This window comes from Poromitra crassiceps (genome assembly GCF_964638095.1).
Source record: "Poromitra crassiceps genome assembly, contig: HAP1_SCAFFOLD_132, whole genome shotgun sequence".
Lineage (NCBI taxonomy): Eukaryota > Metazoa > Chordata > Actinopteri > Beryciformes > Melamphaidae > Poromitra > Poromitra crassiceps.
The window spans coordinates 473,904-488,019 of NW_028152229.1; the positions used below are offsets into that span (position 1 = coordinate 473,904).

The following is a 14,116-nucleotide window of genomic DNA, read 5'->3' on the forward strand; positions in this document are numbered from 1 at the left end:
TGCGGATCACATTTGGTGAAACTATCAAGCGTTTATCAATGGCTAAATCACTTTGCTAATTTGGATGTGAAACAACAGTGGGTACTAATTTCTACTAATAAGTACTAAATATGAATTCATATTTGACTAAGCACCTATAAATAATGCTTCATACTTTTCCAGTGTCTAAGTCCAAAATGTGTCAAGACCTGACAATGATCAAATTAATTTCCCAGACCTGAGTAGAAAGTGAATTCCTGTTGATTTTTATGTGTCACAAAGTACATCAAAATCAGATTTTAATCTAGATAAATATTTTATTGTTTTCAACTTTATAGCAAAAAAATATTACAATCACCTCATGCCACATAAGTGAAATGCGAATGACAGAAGACCTGAAAGAATTACGCTGTGTGTGGAATAGCAGTATGTATTTGAAACTGACTTAATCATTACTGTCATTTGGAAATGTACTTGAAAACACATTTGAAACCATAGATACATATTTGGACATCACAGTGACTGCAAAATAAACACTGGGAGTGATTTATGTGACCTACAACTATAGTTAAATAAATTAAACAAATAATCTCTATGTGAAAAAAAAAAAAAAAAATCTTTCAGGAAACACATACAGCAAAACCACTGATAACACTGATACATAAACAATACAATCATCTCTCCCTTCCAAACATTTCACCTCAGAGAGACACGTGACACGGGCTATGGTGGTTAGTTCCTGATTTCTTTTTCAAAAAAATATACTGCATATCTATTTATATATATATATATAAACAACAACAACAACAACAACAACAACAACAACAACAACAACAAATCTTTTGATAATTTTCTTTTTTTAGATTTCTAAAATACATCTATAATATGTAGAAACAGTATGTACAATTTCCCCCCACAGTATTACGCAACGCTAAACAAATTCTTCTGAAAAGGGAAGAATAAATTAAGGTTGGAAGAGAAAACCTCTGTTTGCGAGGGCAGGGGATTAAGAGCTGATAGAGTCTGTCATAAACGCATACACACACACCTACACACGCACACATACACACACACCTACACACACGCACGCACGCACACACACGCACACCAACACGCACACACAAATGACATACAGTAACGATGCAGTTGTGAGTATTGACGGTATTTTAACATTCCTTGACGGTTCCTTAATGTTTGAACTAAACTAATGTCTATTTACTCTACAGTCGGTTCAGCGAGATGGCACCTTCTCAGAGACATTGGATGTTGAATGATGGACCGTCGGTCACAACATCAGAGCGTGTAACGGTCCATAATGTCCAATAAAAACTCCTCCGCTTGCCTTTGCCGTGTTTCTCACGCTGTACGCTCGCTCCGGGTTTCGCGCGAGCGTCTGATCGAAACCGCATGAAACCTCGTGCTCGGCGTTCCAACAAAGCCGCACGTTATTATAAAACTCCATGTTCATTGGGACCTCATGTTCTATTGACGCCATTTAACCCCGATGACACCAGCAATCCGTGGAGTTTCGACTGTAGAGTGGCACTTCTGGTTAGACTCAAATTCCATGTTCTTAACCTCACGAGACATTTTTATGTTAATGCATGTTGTATTGTGAATGGACAATGTGACCTAGGATTCCATAAAACCAGCTCCAGCTGCAGCAGAGCACGCAAGAGTCTTTCAACAACTCCGGGTGCCCATTACTCTCCGCTAAGATCTCTTCTAGATCTCGTGATCCCGTGATCAGACCCAATTATGACACCTCGTTAATTTGTGGAACAAGTCCTCTGCCATCGGGCGAGAACCTAGAGCAGCACGGTCCACGTCTTTCGGAGGAGTGTCAACAACGTGCAGAGAAACGTCAGTGAGGAAGATGACGAGGAGGAGGAGGTCGATGACGAAGGTGTGTGGTGGTAGTTGTAGTGGCTGTGGACTCGGTCGGGCGGCTGCACTGTGATGTAACCGTTGATGATGCGTACCAGCGGGGGAGGCGGAGACTGGACCATAGTGCTGAGGGGGGGAGGAGAAAGGAGAGAGGGGAGGTTATTCAGACATCGATTTCCAGTCATTTCACAGTCTCTCCAGGAGTTGTGTGTGTGTGTGTGTGTGTGTGTGTGTGTGTGTGTGTGTGTGTGTGTGTGTGTGTGTGTGTGTGTGTGTGTGTGTGATTGTTGCGATCAAAAATGCTTGATTTTGCAGCGGCTTTACTCAACAAATTGCAACACAATTTTTTTTCTGTAAAATTGAAAAAAGTTGTGATTCTTTTAACCACTCCCCCCCCTCTTATTTATGTCGATGCTCCCCCCCTAACTACTAACTAATGGCAACCTTTTAAAAAAGGAATGCAATTTGCGATTTCTTTCTTTCTGTAAAATTTGCGGGAACTGGCAAAAATGGCAAGTTGCGTTTTTGCAGAGAAATCGTGGGAATCTTGACAAACTGCTAGCTCCTGCAAATATTGCGGAGAGCGGTTGAATTTGCATTAATTACTGCGATCGCACAAATCACGATTTCCTGGGGGGGACTGTTTTCCGTTATAACACACGCTGCTGCTTGAGGTTTGAGCTCTGTGATTGGTCGCAACGCATTTTGAGTGCAAACCGTTTGCTTATGAAGGGAGTGACCATAGCAATAGTCACAAATCTGACCCAGACGCTTGAGTGAAGGCAGACCGCCCGGCCCGGGACGAGGGGAAGAGACCGTCTTATTTCCAGACTGATTTCCTATTTTTAACGTGTTGCATGTGTTCTATCTCTGCCCTGCTAGGCCACTGCATTGTTCATATGAAAGGAAAATCATAGTCATAGTCTGCAGAAGTCTCCCTAGTCTCCCTTACAGTACGTTCCTATATTGTCCACAATGACCAGAGAAAAGATGGCAGGGACTACAGAAGGAAAACAATGGAAATAACAACGATGCCCGCGGGCTACAGAGGAGACTTCCAAGACAAAGGAAACCACTGCTAACATCGCATCGGCCAATTAAAAGAGATTTCACTGATACGTGGGTGACGGGAGTGCAACTCATTGGTCAGCTAAGCCAAACTCTCCATCTGTCTGCTCGCTCCCCTCCCCTCCCCTCCCCTCTCTCCGGGTTCACTTTCATACTCTCTATTTCGGTCTCTGTCTCTCTTTTCTCAATAAGACTATTAACACATTGACTGCCAGCCGTTTTTTTTTTGCTGTAGGTAGCTTCTGCCAGGCCGTTTTTTGAGGATTCTGGCTCATTTTAAAAGAGCCGAGGATTCTTTTCTGCTTGGAGTTTGTGAACACAAAGTTCAGAAAAGTACTAATAGAATGTGTGCTTTCTCTGTCTAAAAGAGTTAGTTTGTAGAGTTAGTAGTTATGTAGATATTAGCCGTTGAGTACAGCATGGTTTCAGCTGTCAGAGTGAAAGCTGAGATAATCGCAGTTTTGTGAAATTCAATCAAACAGGCAGAACAGTCACTTTAACCATTTATTTTTGGCATCAGTGAGAGATCAGACATCCAAACAATATAGTTCCGAACGCCCTCTCCTTCAACTCCTCCCTCCGTGGGCGTGTCTAGTGGCTTTCAGCCTGCGTTTGTCACAAGCGAGTGCTCTGCTGCTGCTGCTGCTGCAGCGAGTTCGAGCAGCCTCCCTCCCTGGCAGCGAGTTTGAGCAGCCTCCCTCCCTGGCAGCGAGTGTGGATAGGGCTCACTCGTCTCTTGGGTTTGAGAGCCCCGATGAAGCCCCGTGCGACTCTAGGCTTATGCTAATTTGCAATCCCCCGTGTGCTGCTGCTGGCGCGGCCCGAGAGCGGCGAGTCTGGTGACTGATGACTGTAAAATCGGCAAGCTATTTCCTTGAGAATGGAGGAAGCAGCCGCGGGAGGCGGCTGCTTTTGGTTGACTTTCTCTCTGTCGGGAGGGCACCGTCGCCACCTAGCTGGTCGGTAAAATAGATTATACACATTCAATACTTCCAATATCTCCATAGGAGACGCGGGGGGCATTGATCCACGTAGCACCGTCAAAAAAAAAAAAAAAATTTTTTTGACGACTCAACTCGTCGTTGGCAGTGAACAGCTGGATTGTGTTTGACGACTCAACTCGTTGTTGGCAGTGAACGTGTTAAAGGCAATTAAATGATTTCTGTTGCTCCGTTTGATGTCGGGCCCTGCGGCGCTCGTGCGGTTCTGACTGGGACCCGGCCAGGCAAAACAAACACACACGTTCCTGAAGTCTGGTCCGGCTGCCAACGCACTAACTACAACAGCGGGCAGAGCCACTTCACCCAGGATTACAACGCTAACTCCAGTTTGGAAGACAATTGGTAGCATGTTGGTATTTCTCTTTTTCTGGTTTCATTTTATTTCTTTATTGGGGGTTTTTCCCCTTTACAGAGTCGGTCAATGTAAAAAAAAAAAAAATCTACAGTATGTAAAGAAAAGGAAAATAATACAAAGGGAGAATATTAAATATTGTCCCACATCCAATCTCCATCACCAAGTCTCCCTTTCGCCCCTCATCCCCTTCCTTCTCCCCACTCTGACCAAGATTTAAAAAATACATACAGTTATGAACACTGACATTGATCTATCCACAGACAGATGGAGAAGAAAAAGAGAAAAGAAATGGGCTGAATATTAGAGAGACTTGTCACAGACAGCATTTATTGTTCAAATGAGTAACTGTGGGATATTAAAAAGTGATGATTTAAAGCCACTAAATGTGATATTCAGCACGACTAGAAGCCAGCAATCCACTACTAGGCTATACTGTGTATCTGGCGAGACAGGCGAGTTATATTGTTGTGAGCAGTGAAGGAAGCCACACCCCTATCTGGAGGAAACCCCAGGGGAGCACAGGGAGAACATGCAAACTTGACGAGCCCACCTGGGCTTAGCAGTCCGCTCTGTCATGTATTTTACCCGACAAATCTGATGCTACAAACAGAATATAATGTCTGACTCACTTCGCCCAGCCCCCAGAGCAGAGAACCTGGCTGGCAATACAGTAGCCTGTATTGGGAAAAGTGCGTTTAGACAAGAAGATATAATTATTGAGAAAATATGCATATATTATGAATTCATTCACAAAGTAAAAATATGCAAATAATTTTGCACTGTGACCGTTTGGATCTTATATTTTAGCCTGTAACACACTCTCTCTCTCTCCATGGTCTTTTCTTTTGATCTGTGTTGTGTATGAAATGTGCTATGGACACAGACAGGGTCTAAAGGGTTTGGAGAGCAAAGCGTTGGTCAAGGCGAGGTGTAGCCAGCCATGTTTTAAAAGCCACATAAAATATATATTCTTTCCTTTTGTGAAAAGAAAACCTTTGCTGTCTCCGACTCACTGCTGGATACAAGAACCATCTATTCAAGTATGCAACAGGAACACTATAGATCCCAATGAACTTACCACAAGTTTGACACTATTCACCTTATTCCTGGACTTACGTTTCCCATGATTCTCAGCGGTTGCCGGTTGTCGACTTCCTGTTTAAAAAAAATTCACTAGCAAGTAAGTGCGCGCCGCTGTCAAAGAGTGGGAACATTTGGCTTATGATCCGAAATGGCTAAAAATAGTAACGTTGTGTGGTTGCATAGCGGCGATATTTTACAAAAACGAGGTGAATGTCAATTCACTCGTACTGTATGGGCTTATTTTAGCCGAAATTGCTAAAAAATAGTATGTGGTTGCATAGCGGCAGCTTTTGTTTTGAAGGCTAAACGTCCAAACCGGAACTCTTATTATTTGGTCATTGAACGTAGCTTTTTTTTTTTTTATATATATATTTTTTTTCCCAGATTTTTTTATCCCCCATTAGTGCTAATTTATATTTATCCTGGTTGCTGCTCCACCCTCTGCCGATCTGCGGAGAGCCGAAAACTGGCTCCATGCTTCCTCCGAGACATGGGCAGTTAGCCAGCCGCTTCTTTTCACCTGACAGGGGAAGCTTCACCGGTAGGACATAGCACGTGGGAGGTTCACGCTATTCCAACGAGTTCCCCTCCCTCTGAACAGGCGCCCCGAACGATCAGAGGAGGCACCACATCAGCAACCAGGATATTGCATGTTTTGGTGAAGGGGGTTCCTATATGAAGGAAACCCCCGGGAGGCACGGGGAGAACATGCAAACTCCACACAGAAAGGCCCTTTTGACGACCCCACCAGGGCAGTGGGCACTCGAGGACATGCGGACGGGCACGCATTCCTTCAGCGCTCACAGCGTCCCAGGTGGGAATCGAACCCAGGACCTTCGAGCTGTGAGGCGACAGCGCTTACCACTGCACCACCGTACCCTGAACGTAGCTTTAGCGGTCTCTCTCTTTCAACATTCAAGATATCTCCGTTGTACAATTATGCACGTGTGAAATTATTGTGCTGGGGGGCTCCATTACAAGACATAGGTAGGTACAAAGTCACAACAATTATTATGATTATTTTCAGTCGCATTTGCTATGAACGGTGCTGGGTGGAAACAGGCAACCGGCAGCTGGAAACAGGGAGGGAGGGTGTCATGGAAGTGCCCACGGTCTCATCAGGAAACTTGGGAATAGCTTCCCATTAAATTAGGAACAGTAATAGTTCAGAAGCTGTTCTTCAGTATACAAAAGTGCCAAAGTGTTTCCCTGTAGAACAAGTGCTTTGTGGAGAGAAACTCAACTGAATGGATCAGTTGATGATCTCATAACTGTGATGAAAAAGACAAACACATCTGCACCTTTCATTCAGTGTCCAAACATTTCACATCACGATTTCCACATCAACCTCAAAGTGAAGTGTTTTCATCACTGGCATTAAGCTCGCACTTCATATTTACTTTACTTTGATTGGCGCTGGCGAGCTACAATGCCTGCAGCTCTTGGCTTTAGTTCATAGATGGATGTTAAAGCTGACCATTATTTCAGATAACGTGAAGAACAGATATTTGAGGCGTCCTTTTAGCTTTATTTCTGTCAATAATAAGACCGTTTCAGAAAAGTCTTTTTTGAAGCAGGTTTATTTGGGTAGAGCTGTACTACACAAAGCTGCCAGCAGGTTTATTTGGGTAGAGCTGTACTACACAAAGCTGCCAGCAGGTTTATTTGGGTAGAGCTGTACTACACAAAGCTGCCAGCAGGTTTATTTGGGTAGAGCTGTACTACACAAAGCTGCCAGCAGGTTTATTTGGGTAGAGCTGTACTACACAAAGCTGCCAGCAGGTTTATTTGGGTAGAGCTGTACTACACAAAGCTGCCAGCAGGTTTATTTGGGTAGAGCTGTACTACACAAAGCTGCCAACAGGTTTATTTGGGTAGAGCTGTACTACACAAAGCTGCCAGCAGGTTTATTTGGGTAGAGCTGTACTACACAAAGCTGCCAGCAGGTTTATTTGGGTAGAGCTGTACTACACAAAGCTGCCAACAGGTTTATTTGGGTAGAGCTGTACTACACAAAGCTGCCAACAGGTTTATTTGGGTAGAGCTGTACTACACAAAGCTGCCAACAGGTTTATTTGGGTAGAGCTGTACTACACAAAGCTGCCAGCAGGTTTATTTGGGTAGAGCTGTACTACACAAAGCTGCCAGCAGGTTTATTTGGGTAGAGCTGTACTACACAAAGCTGCCAGCAGGTTTATTTGGGTAGAGCTGTACTACACAAAGCTGCCAACAGGTTTATTTGGGTAGAGCTGTACTACACAAAGCTGCCAGCAGGTTTATTTGGGTAGAGCTGTACTACACAAAGCTGCCAGCAGGTTTATTTGGGTAGAGCTGTACTACACAAAGCTGCCAGCAGGTTTATTTGGGTAGAGCTGTACTACACAAAGCTGCCAGCAGGTTTATTTGGGTAGAGCTGTACTACACAAAGCTGCCAGCAGGTTTATTTGGGTAGAGCTGTACTACACAAAGCTGCCAGTGAGGGCCTGGGAAGGCAGAAGGAAATCAGGTGCGTCGTGTGTGTGTGTGTGTGGCCATGCATCAAAGACAGCAGAGAATTACAGCAGTGTAGTCTCTCTCTCTCTCTCTCTCTCTCTCTCATACACACACACACACCCCCCTTAACTCTTTCTCTCTCTCTCTCATACCTGCAGAATCACACACACACACACACACACACACACACACACACACACACACGCACACGCACACGCACACGCACACACCTTCTCTCTCTCTCATACCTGCAGAATTACACACACACACACACACACACACACACACACACACACACACACACACACACACACCTTCTCTCTCATGCTCTCATACCTGCAGAATCACACACACTGACACACACACACACACACACACCCTCACTCTCTCTTTGGATCTGTGTTTTCTCCCACGCTCTCTCTCTCCTCTCTGTCACTTTGCTGTGGAAAGAAGTAGGCCTGGGAGGAGACCTCCCCCTACAGTGAACTCCTTCAACATGTTGAATATTACTGTAATATTAAAGTCATAGCTTGTCAGACATTAAAATATACAAACGAAGACGTGCACCAGGCACGCTTTGGAGCATATGCACACACACACACACACACACACACACACACACACACACACACACACACACACACACATGGGGGGAAAAGAAAAGAAAACACATTTGCAGACATAATGTATACAAACATGCTTACAAGCCCCATCTGTTCCTGTGGAAACAGGCTGTATGCTTGGATTTCTCAAACATTGAACCCTTTTTAACCCTGATTGTGTGTGTGTGTGTGTGTGTGTGTGTGTGTGTGTGTGTGTGTGTGTGTGTGTGTGTGTGTGTGTGTGTGTGTGTGTGTGTGTGATAATCTAGTGGATCCCAGAGCCGTATATATAGAAGACTTGCGACATCTCCATTCACTCCAATGGACCAGTTTTTTACTCTCAAGAGTTCCAGGAAGTAAGGTCCTGGATTAAGCAGCACTGTCGAGTTGCAGCAAAATAGACAGTTTGTGTTGTACTTTGAAAGGGTTTTTCATCCCTTGAATCAAATTGTACATTATCAGCTTTATTTTAACATGCAAAAGTAGCGCGAGACCCATTCCTGGCTGTTCATTGGCTAATGAGTCTCGCATTTTGGTCCTCCACTGACGCCACTCTCTCTCTAGACCAGAGGTTCTCAAATGTTTTTCAGCCAAGGACCCCTTACAAGATAGAAAATATACCGGGGACCCCCTCATTCTGATTTGTGATTTTGGGCTAAGCTTAATTGTTTCCACGGTAACGTGCTTGACTTTTAATTTGATAGGTTTGTTATTAGAATGTAATCCATGAACCATTTTAGATTTAAAGCATAAACTTTTTTCATTGAACTATGAAGATTTTGCAAAAAAAAAAAATATATATTTTTTTTTTACATTACATTTACATTACGTCATTTAGCAGACGCTTTTGTTTTGTCCAAAGCGACTTACAATATCACAATTTGTCAACAGTACAGAAAGCCACTATGCAACACAATCAATGACAGCCAAGATATTTTGATAGACTAGCACCATGTAGGAAGTAGTTTGAGAAGGAATAAGTAACATGTAGCATTAAAAAAAAAAAAAAATTAAATAACTGAAAACTTTTCGCGGACCCCCTGGCAAAGTAACACGGACCCCCATTTGAGAACCACTGATCTAGAGGACTGGAGCCATAAAACCATCCTACTCAGAATATTAAAATAGAGAGAGATTGAAGAAATGTGTTTAGGTGAGAGCAACAATACTGCTGACCTAGTCACTTTTACTGCGAAGCCTGAAAAATAAATATAAATCCCTCGTTAAATCCCTCACATTTTGAGTAATGCTTTACAGCTTCACTATTATGTCATCTTAACATCAAAATGAGTATTTTGATACAATGTTTGCTGCTTCGTTTGTTGAAACACCTTTTTCTCTTCCAACGTGCATCAGTCAGGCTATTTACTTGTTTAAATTACATTAGTTTGACATTTTTATCCGGAAGTTTCCATTTTGTTTTAGCTGACCTGACACTACTGCACCTAGGGCAGCCGTGAGAGAAGGGAAAAGGGAGGGGAAAGAGACAGCCTGCAGCCGTGGAGAAACGTGGGTTGAGAGTGTGATATAAAAGTTTAAAAGGCTGCTGCTGCTGTTGCCCCCTGCTGCTTTCCTGGGTAACAAAAACACGTGTACTAGTGGGACTTCTGATGTAAAAAAGGTATAATGTTCCTCCTCCCGTGTTTTATTCCAACACGAAACACGCAGGAGGCTTCATCAGGTATTGACAAGAAGATCATCCAGATCAGACTAGTCTACACACATTTATTGCAGTTACACTTTCCATAGGCTGCCAGTCTGTGTCAGTTACACTTTCCATAGGCTGCCAGTCTGTGTCAGTTACACTTTCCATAGGCTGCCAGTCTGTGTCAGTTACACTTTCCATAGACTGCCAGTCTGTGTCAGTTACACTTTCCATAGGCTGCCAGTCTGTGTCAGTTACACTTTCCATAGACTGCCAGTCTGTGTCAGTTACACTTTCCATAGGCTGCCAGTCTGTGTCAGTTACACTTTCCATAGGCTGCCAGTCTGTGTCAGTTACACTTTCCATAGGCTGCCAGTCTGTGTCAGTTACACTTTCCATAGGCTGCCAGTCTGTGTCAGTTACACTTTCCATAGGCTGCCAGTCTGTGTCAGTTACACTTTCCATAGGCTGCCAGTCTGTGTCAGTTACACTTTCCATAGGCTGCCAGTCTGTGTCAGTTACACTTTCCATAGGCTGCCAGTCTGTGTCAGTTACACTTTCCATAGGCTGCCAGTCTGTGTCAGTTACACTTTCCATAGGCTGCCAGTCTGTGTCAGTTACACTTTCCATAGGCTGCCAGTCTGTGGCCGCAAAAAACATCCACAACCCCCACCCCCCGCCTCATATCTAATACTTTTTTGGAATGCCTTTGGCTGTAGGTGTACCAAATGATACGCTTTTCTCACAGAATGCACAATTGTTATGCTTAACTGCCCCACTAGGGATGTCAATTTTCGGTTAATTTCACTTTCGATTAACCGACGCTAATAATCGATTAACCTATCGGTTAATTCATAATTTTTTAATATTAAAAACAAAAACAAAATTTTTTTTTTTTTTTTTTGTCTATTTACTCAATGAGCTCATGCCCAAACAAGGCGTGTCTATTTAGATGCTGAAATGTTAATGCTTTTTGTGTTAGAATTATGCCTTTATTTTTTGTTGGCTTTGCTGAAATTTATAAGTTTATTGCCACATTTTGATCAGGTAATCATTCCAAAATCATTCTGGCTCTTATATGGATGACAAGGAAATATATTTTTGAGAGCTTTATTTCCTGTTTATGTAAACATTACAACAACAACAATCTGTTATTTCTTTTGATTTTTTCACATTAGGCCTACTGTCTTTTGCAGCATAAAAACTTAAACAAAATATAGCCTATTTCGATTTGCTGCCAACAATTGAACAAAATTTGAACAAAATAGTTGCATGATGCAAAACACTGTGCAAAATCTGCAAGGAAACTCAAAAAACGTGTCCAAAAAAAAAAAAAAAAAAAAAAATTGTTTTTTTTTTTTTTTTTTTTTTATATTAACTGATAGACCGACAGCAATAACCGAACAACGACGTTAGCGACGGTTAATCGATTAACGGTTAACCGTTGACATCCCTATGCCCCACTAAAAGAGAGCAGTTTCAGCACAGCAGGTTTCAGCACAGCAGACCACATCACCTTGAGAGCAGGTGCCTGAAAGGTGAGCTTGCTTTGCCAGCCGGTTAGTCCCTGCCCGGAGCTACTGGGAGGCCCAAACCCAAACCGGATGCTCACAGGATTTCCCAGCTGCTGTTCTCACATCCAAGACACTCATAGCAGCTGGCTGCAGCCAGCTGGGTCCTACAGCCCGTTTGGGCCCTACAGCATGTGTGTTGCTGTGTGCAGGCTGCAGCCAGCTGGGTCCTACAGCCTGTGTGTTGCAGGCTGCAGCCAGCTGGGTCCTACAGCCTGTGTGTTGCTGTGTGCAGGCTGCAGCCAGCTGGGTCCTACAGCATGTGTGTTGCTGTGTGCAGGCTGCAGCCAGCTGGGTCCTACAGCCTCTGTGTTGCTGTGTGCAGGCTGCAGCCAGCTGGGTCCTACAGCCTGTGTGTGCTGCTGTGTGCAGGCTGCAGCCAGCTGGGTCCTACAGCCTGTGTGTGTTGCAGGCTGCAGCCAGCTGGGCCCTAAAGCCTGTGTGTGTTGCAGGCTGCAGCCAGCTGGGTCCTACAGCCTGTGTGTGTTGCAGGCTGCAGCCAGCTGGGCCCTACAGCCTGTGTGTTGCTGTGTGTGTTGCAGGCTGCAGCCAGCTGGGCCCTACAGCCTGTGTGTTGCTGTGTGTGTTGCAGGCTGCAGCCAGCTGGGTCCTACAGCCTGTGTGTTGCTGTGTGTGTTGCAGGCTGCAGCCAGCTGGGCCCTAAAGCCTGTGTGTGTTGCAGGCTGCAGCCAGCTGGGTCCTACAGCCTGTGTGTTGCTGTGTGTGTTGCAGGCTGCAGCCAGCTGGGCCCTAAAGCCTGTGTGTTGCAGGCTGCAGCCAGCTGGGTCCTACAGCCTGTGTGTTGCTGTGTGTGTTGCAGGCTGCAGCCAGCTGGGCCCTACAGCCTGTGTGTTGCAGGCTGCAGCCAGCTGGGCCCTAAAGCCTGTGTGTTGCAGGCTGCAGCCAGCTGGGCCCTAAAGCCTGTGTGTTGCAGGCTGCAGCCAGCTGGGTCCTACAGCCTGTGTGTGTTGCAGGCTGCAGCCAGCTGGGTCCTACAGCCTGTGTGTGTTGCAGGCTGCAGCCAGCTGGGCCCTAAAGCCTGTGTGTTGCAGGCTGCAGCCAGCTGGGCCCTAAAGCCTGTGTGTTGCAGGCTGCAGCCAGCTGGGCCCTAAAGCCTGTGTGTTGCAGGCTGCAGCCAGCTGGGTCCTACAGCCTGTGTGGTGCTGTTTGTGCAGGCTGCAGCCAGCTGGGCCCTAAAGCCTGTGTGTTGCAGGCTGCAGCCAGCTGGGCCCTAAAGCCTGTGTGTTGCAGGCTGCAGCCAGCTGGGCCCTAAAGCCTGTGTGTTGCAGGCTGCAGCCAGCTGGGTCCTACAGCCTGTGTGTTGCAGGCTGCAGCCAGCTGGGCCCTAAAGCCTGTGTGTTGCAGGCTGCAGCCAGCTGGGCCCTAAAGCCTGTGTGTTGCAGGCTGCAGCCAGCTGGGCCCTAAAGCCTGTGTGTTGCAGGCTGCAGCCAGCTGGGCCCTAAAGCCTGTGTGTTGCAGGCTGCAGCCAGCTGGGTCCTACAGCCTGTGTGTTGCTGTGTGTGCGGACGGCATGACGAGTAGGGTGAGATGTGATATGCTGGCTGTCTTAGCCTGCAGCACAACACCAGGCAGTGTCAGTTTGAGTCTGTAACAAAGTCACGCCATCTTCCTGGTTCAGGCATGGGACCTAGACATTTCATTCCCCATTCGTTTTCCCACAGACGTTTCGGAAAATCCTCATCAAAAGAGTTGGTACTTGGTACTTGTTGAGCCGTATAGTCTATCCACCTTATCTTTGAATGCCCCACTGTAAAAAAATAATTGTGGGTACAAGGTCCGGTTTAACGTGACTTATTGTTGCAGCTTGCCATTTCCTTTGTTATACTCTTTGGCTGCAGACCCGAAATTATAAACCGGAAGCTGGAGTACGTTATAAAAGTTATAAATATAGTCACGTTATAAACAACTAACCAACGCTGGGGGTCCGTATGGAAACAGTGTTACTCGAAATGGTTAAAAGTTAAATCAATTTGGTCATTCAGTGGCGTTTTACTGCCATGTAAAGTAACTATTACGCTAGCCGCTAGCATTAGCCACAGTAGCCGACTACCCACAATGCATTACGTTATCCCAGCACCCGAACGACACGGCTGTAGAGCAGAATGGCTCTGCTGTAAAATCCTCATAGACGTTTTTTTTGTCAAGTTAAAACCATAGACTGTAAAACAGTCTATTACACCAGAAGAGGAAGAAGCACCCATCAGGCATCATGGCAGCTAGAAATAAGGTGGATAAGCCTCCCCAGTAAGCAAATGTTCAAGTATCTCATGCAGGTACCATGATAAACTTTGACAGTATGTCTTGTCCCACACTGTGCCACAGCAACACTACAATAATCTGTGCATTAATAAGGCAATCGAAGGAGACTTTTAAAAGTAACGCAACTGTTACTTTCCCTAGTAAATAATTAC

At 45.0% G+C, this 14,116-nt stretch overlaps 1 protein-coding gene across 1 annotated transcript in view; it reads right to left on the minus strand.

Annotated features, from left to right (window-relative positions):
* Nucleotides 1-369: 369 nt before the first annotated feature.
* The window catches only part of LOC310800903 (uncharacterized protein), a gene marked incomplete at its 5' end in the record, with an annotated part of 34,097 nt that continues 20,350 nt past the window's right edge, over nucleotides 370-14,116 (minus strand). The window contains one exon of the mRNA XM_083664788.1: nucleotides 370-1,992. Coding sequence (XP_083520914.1) covers nucleotides 1,788-1,992 — 205 coding nt within the window. The 3' untranslated portion in view covers nucleotides 370-1,787. The remainder of the gene's footprint in view (nucleotides 1,993-14,116) is intronic.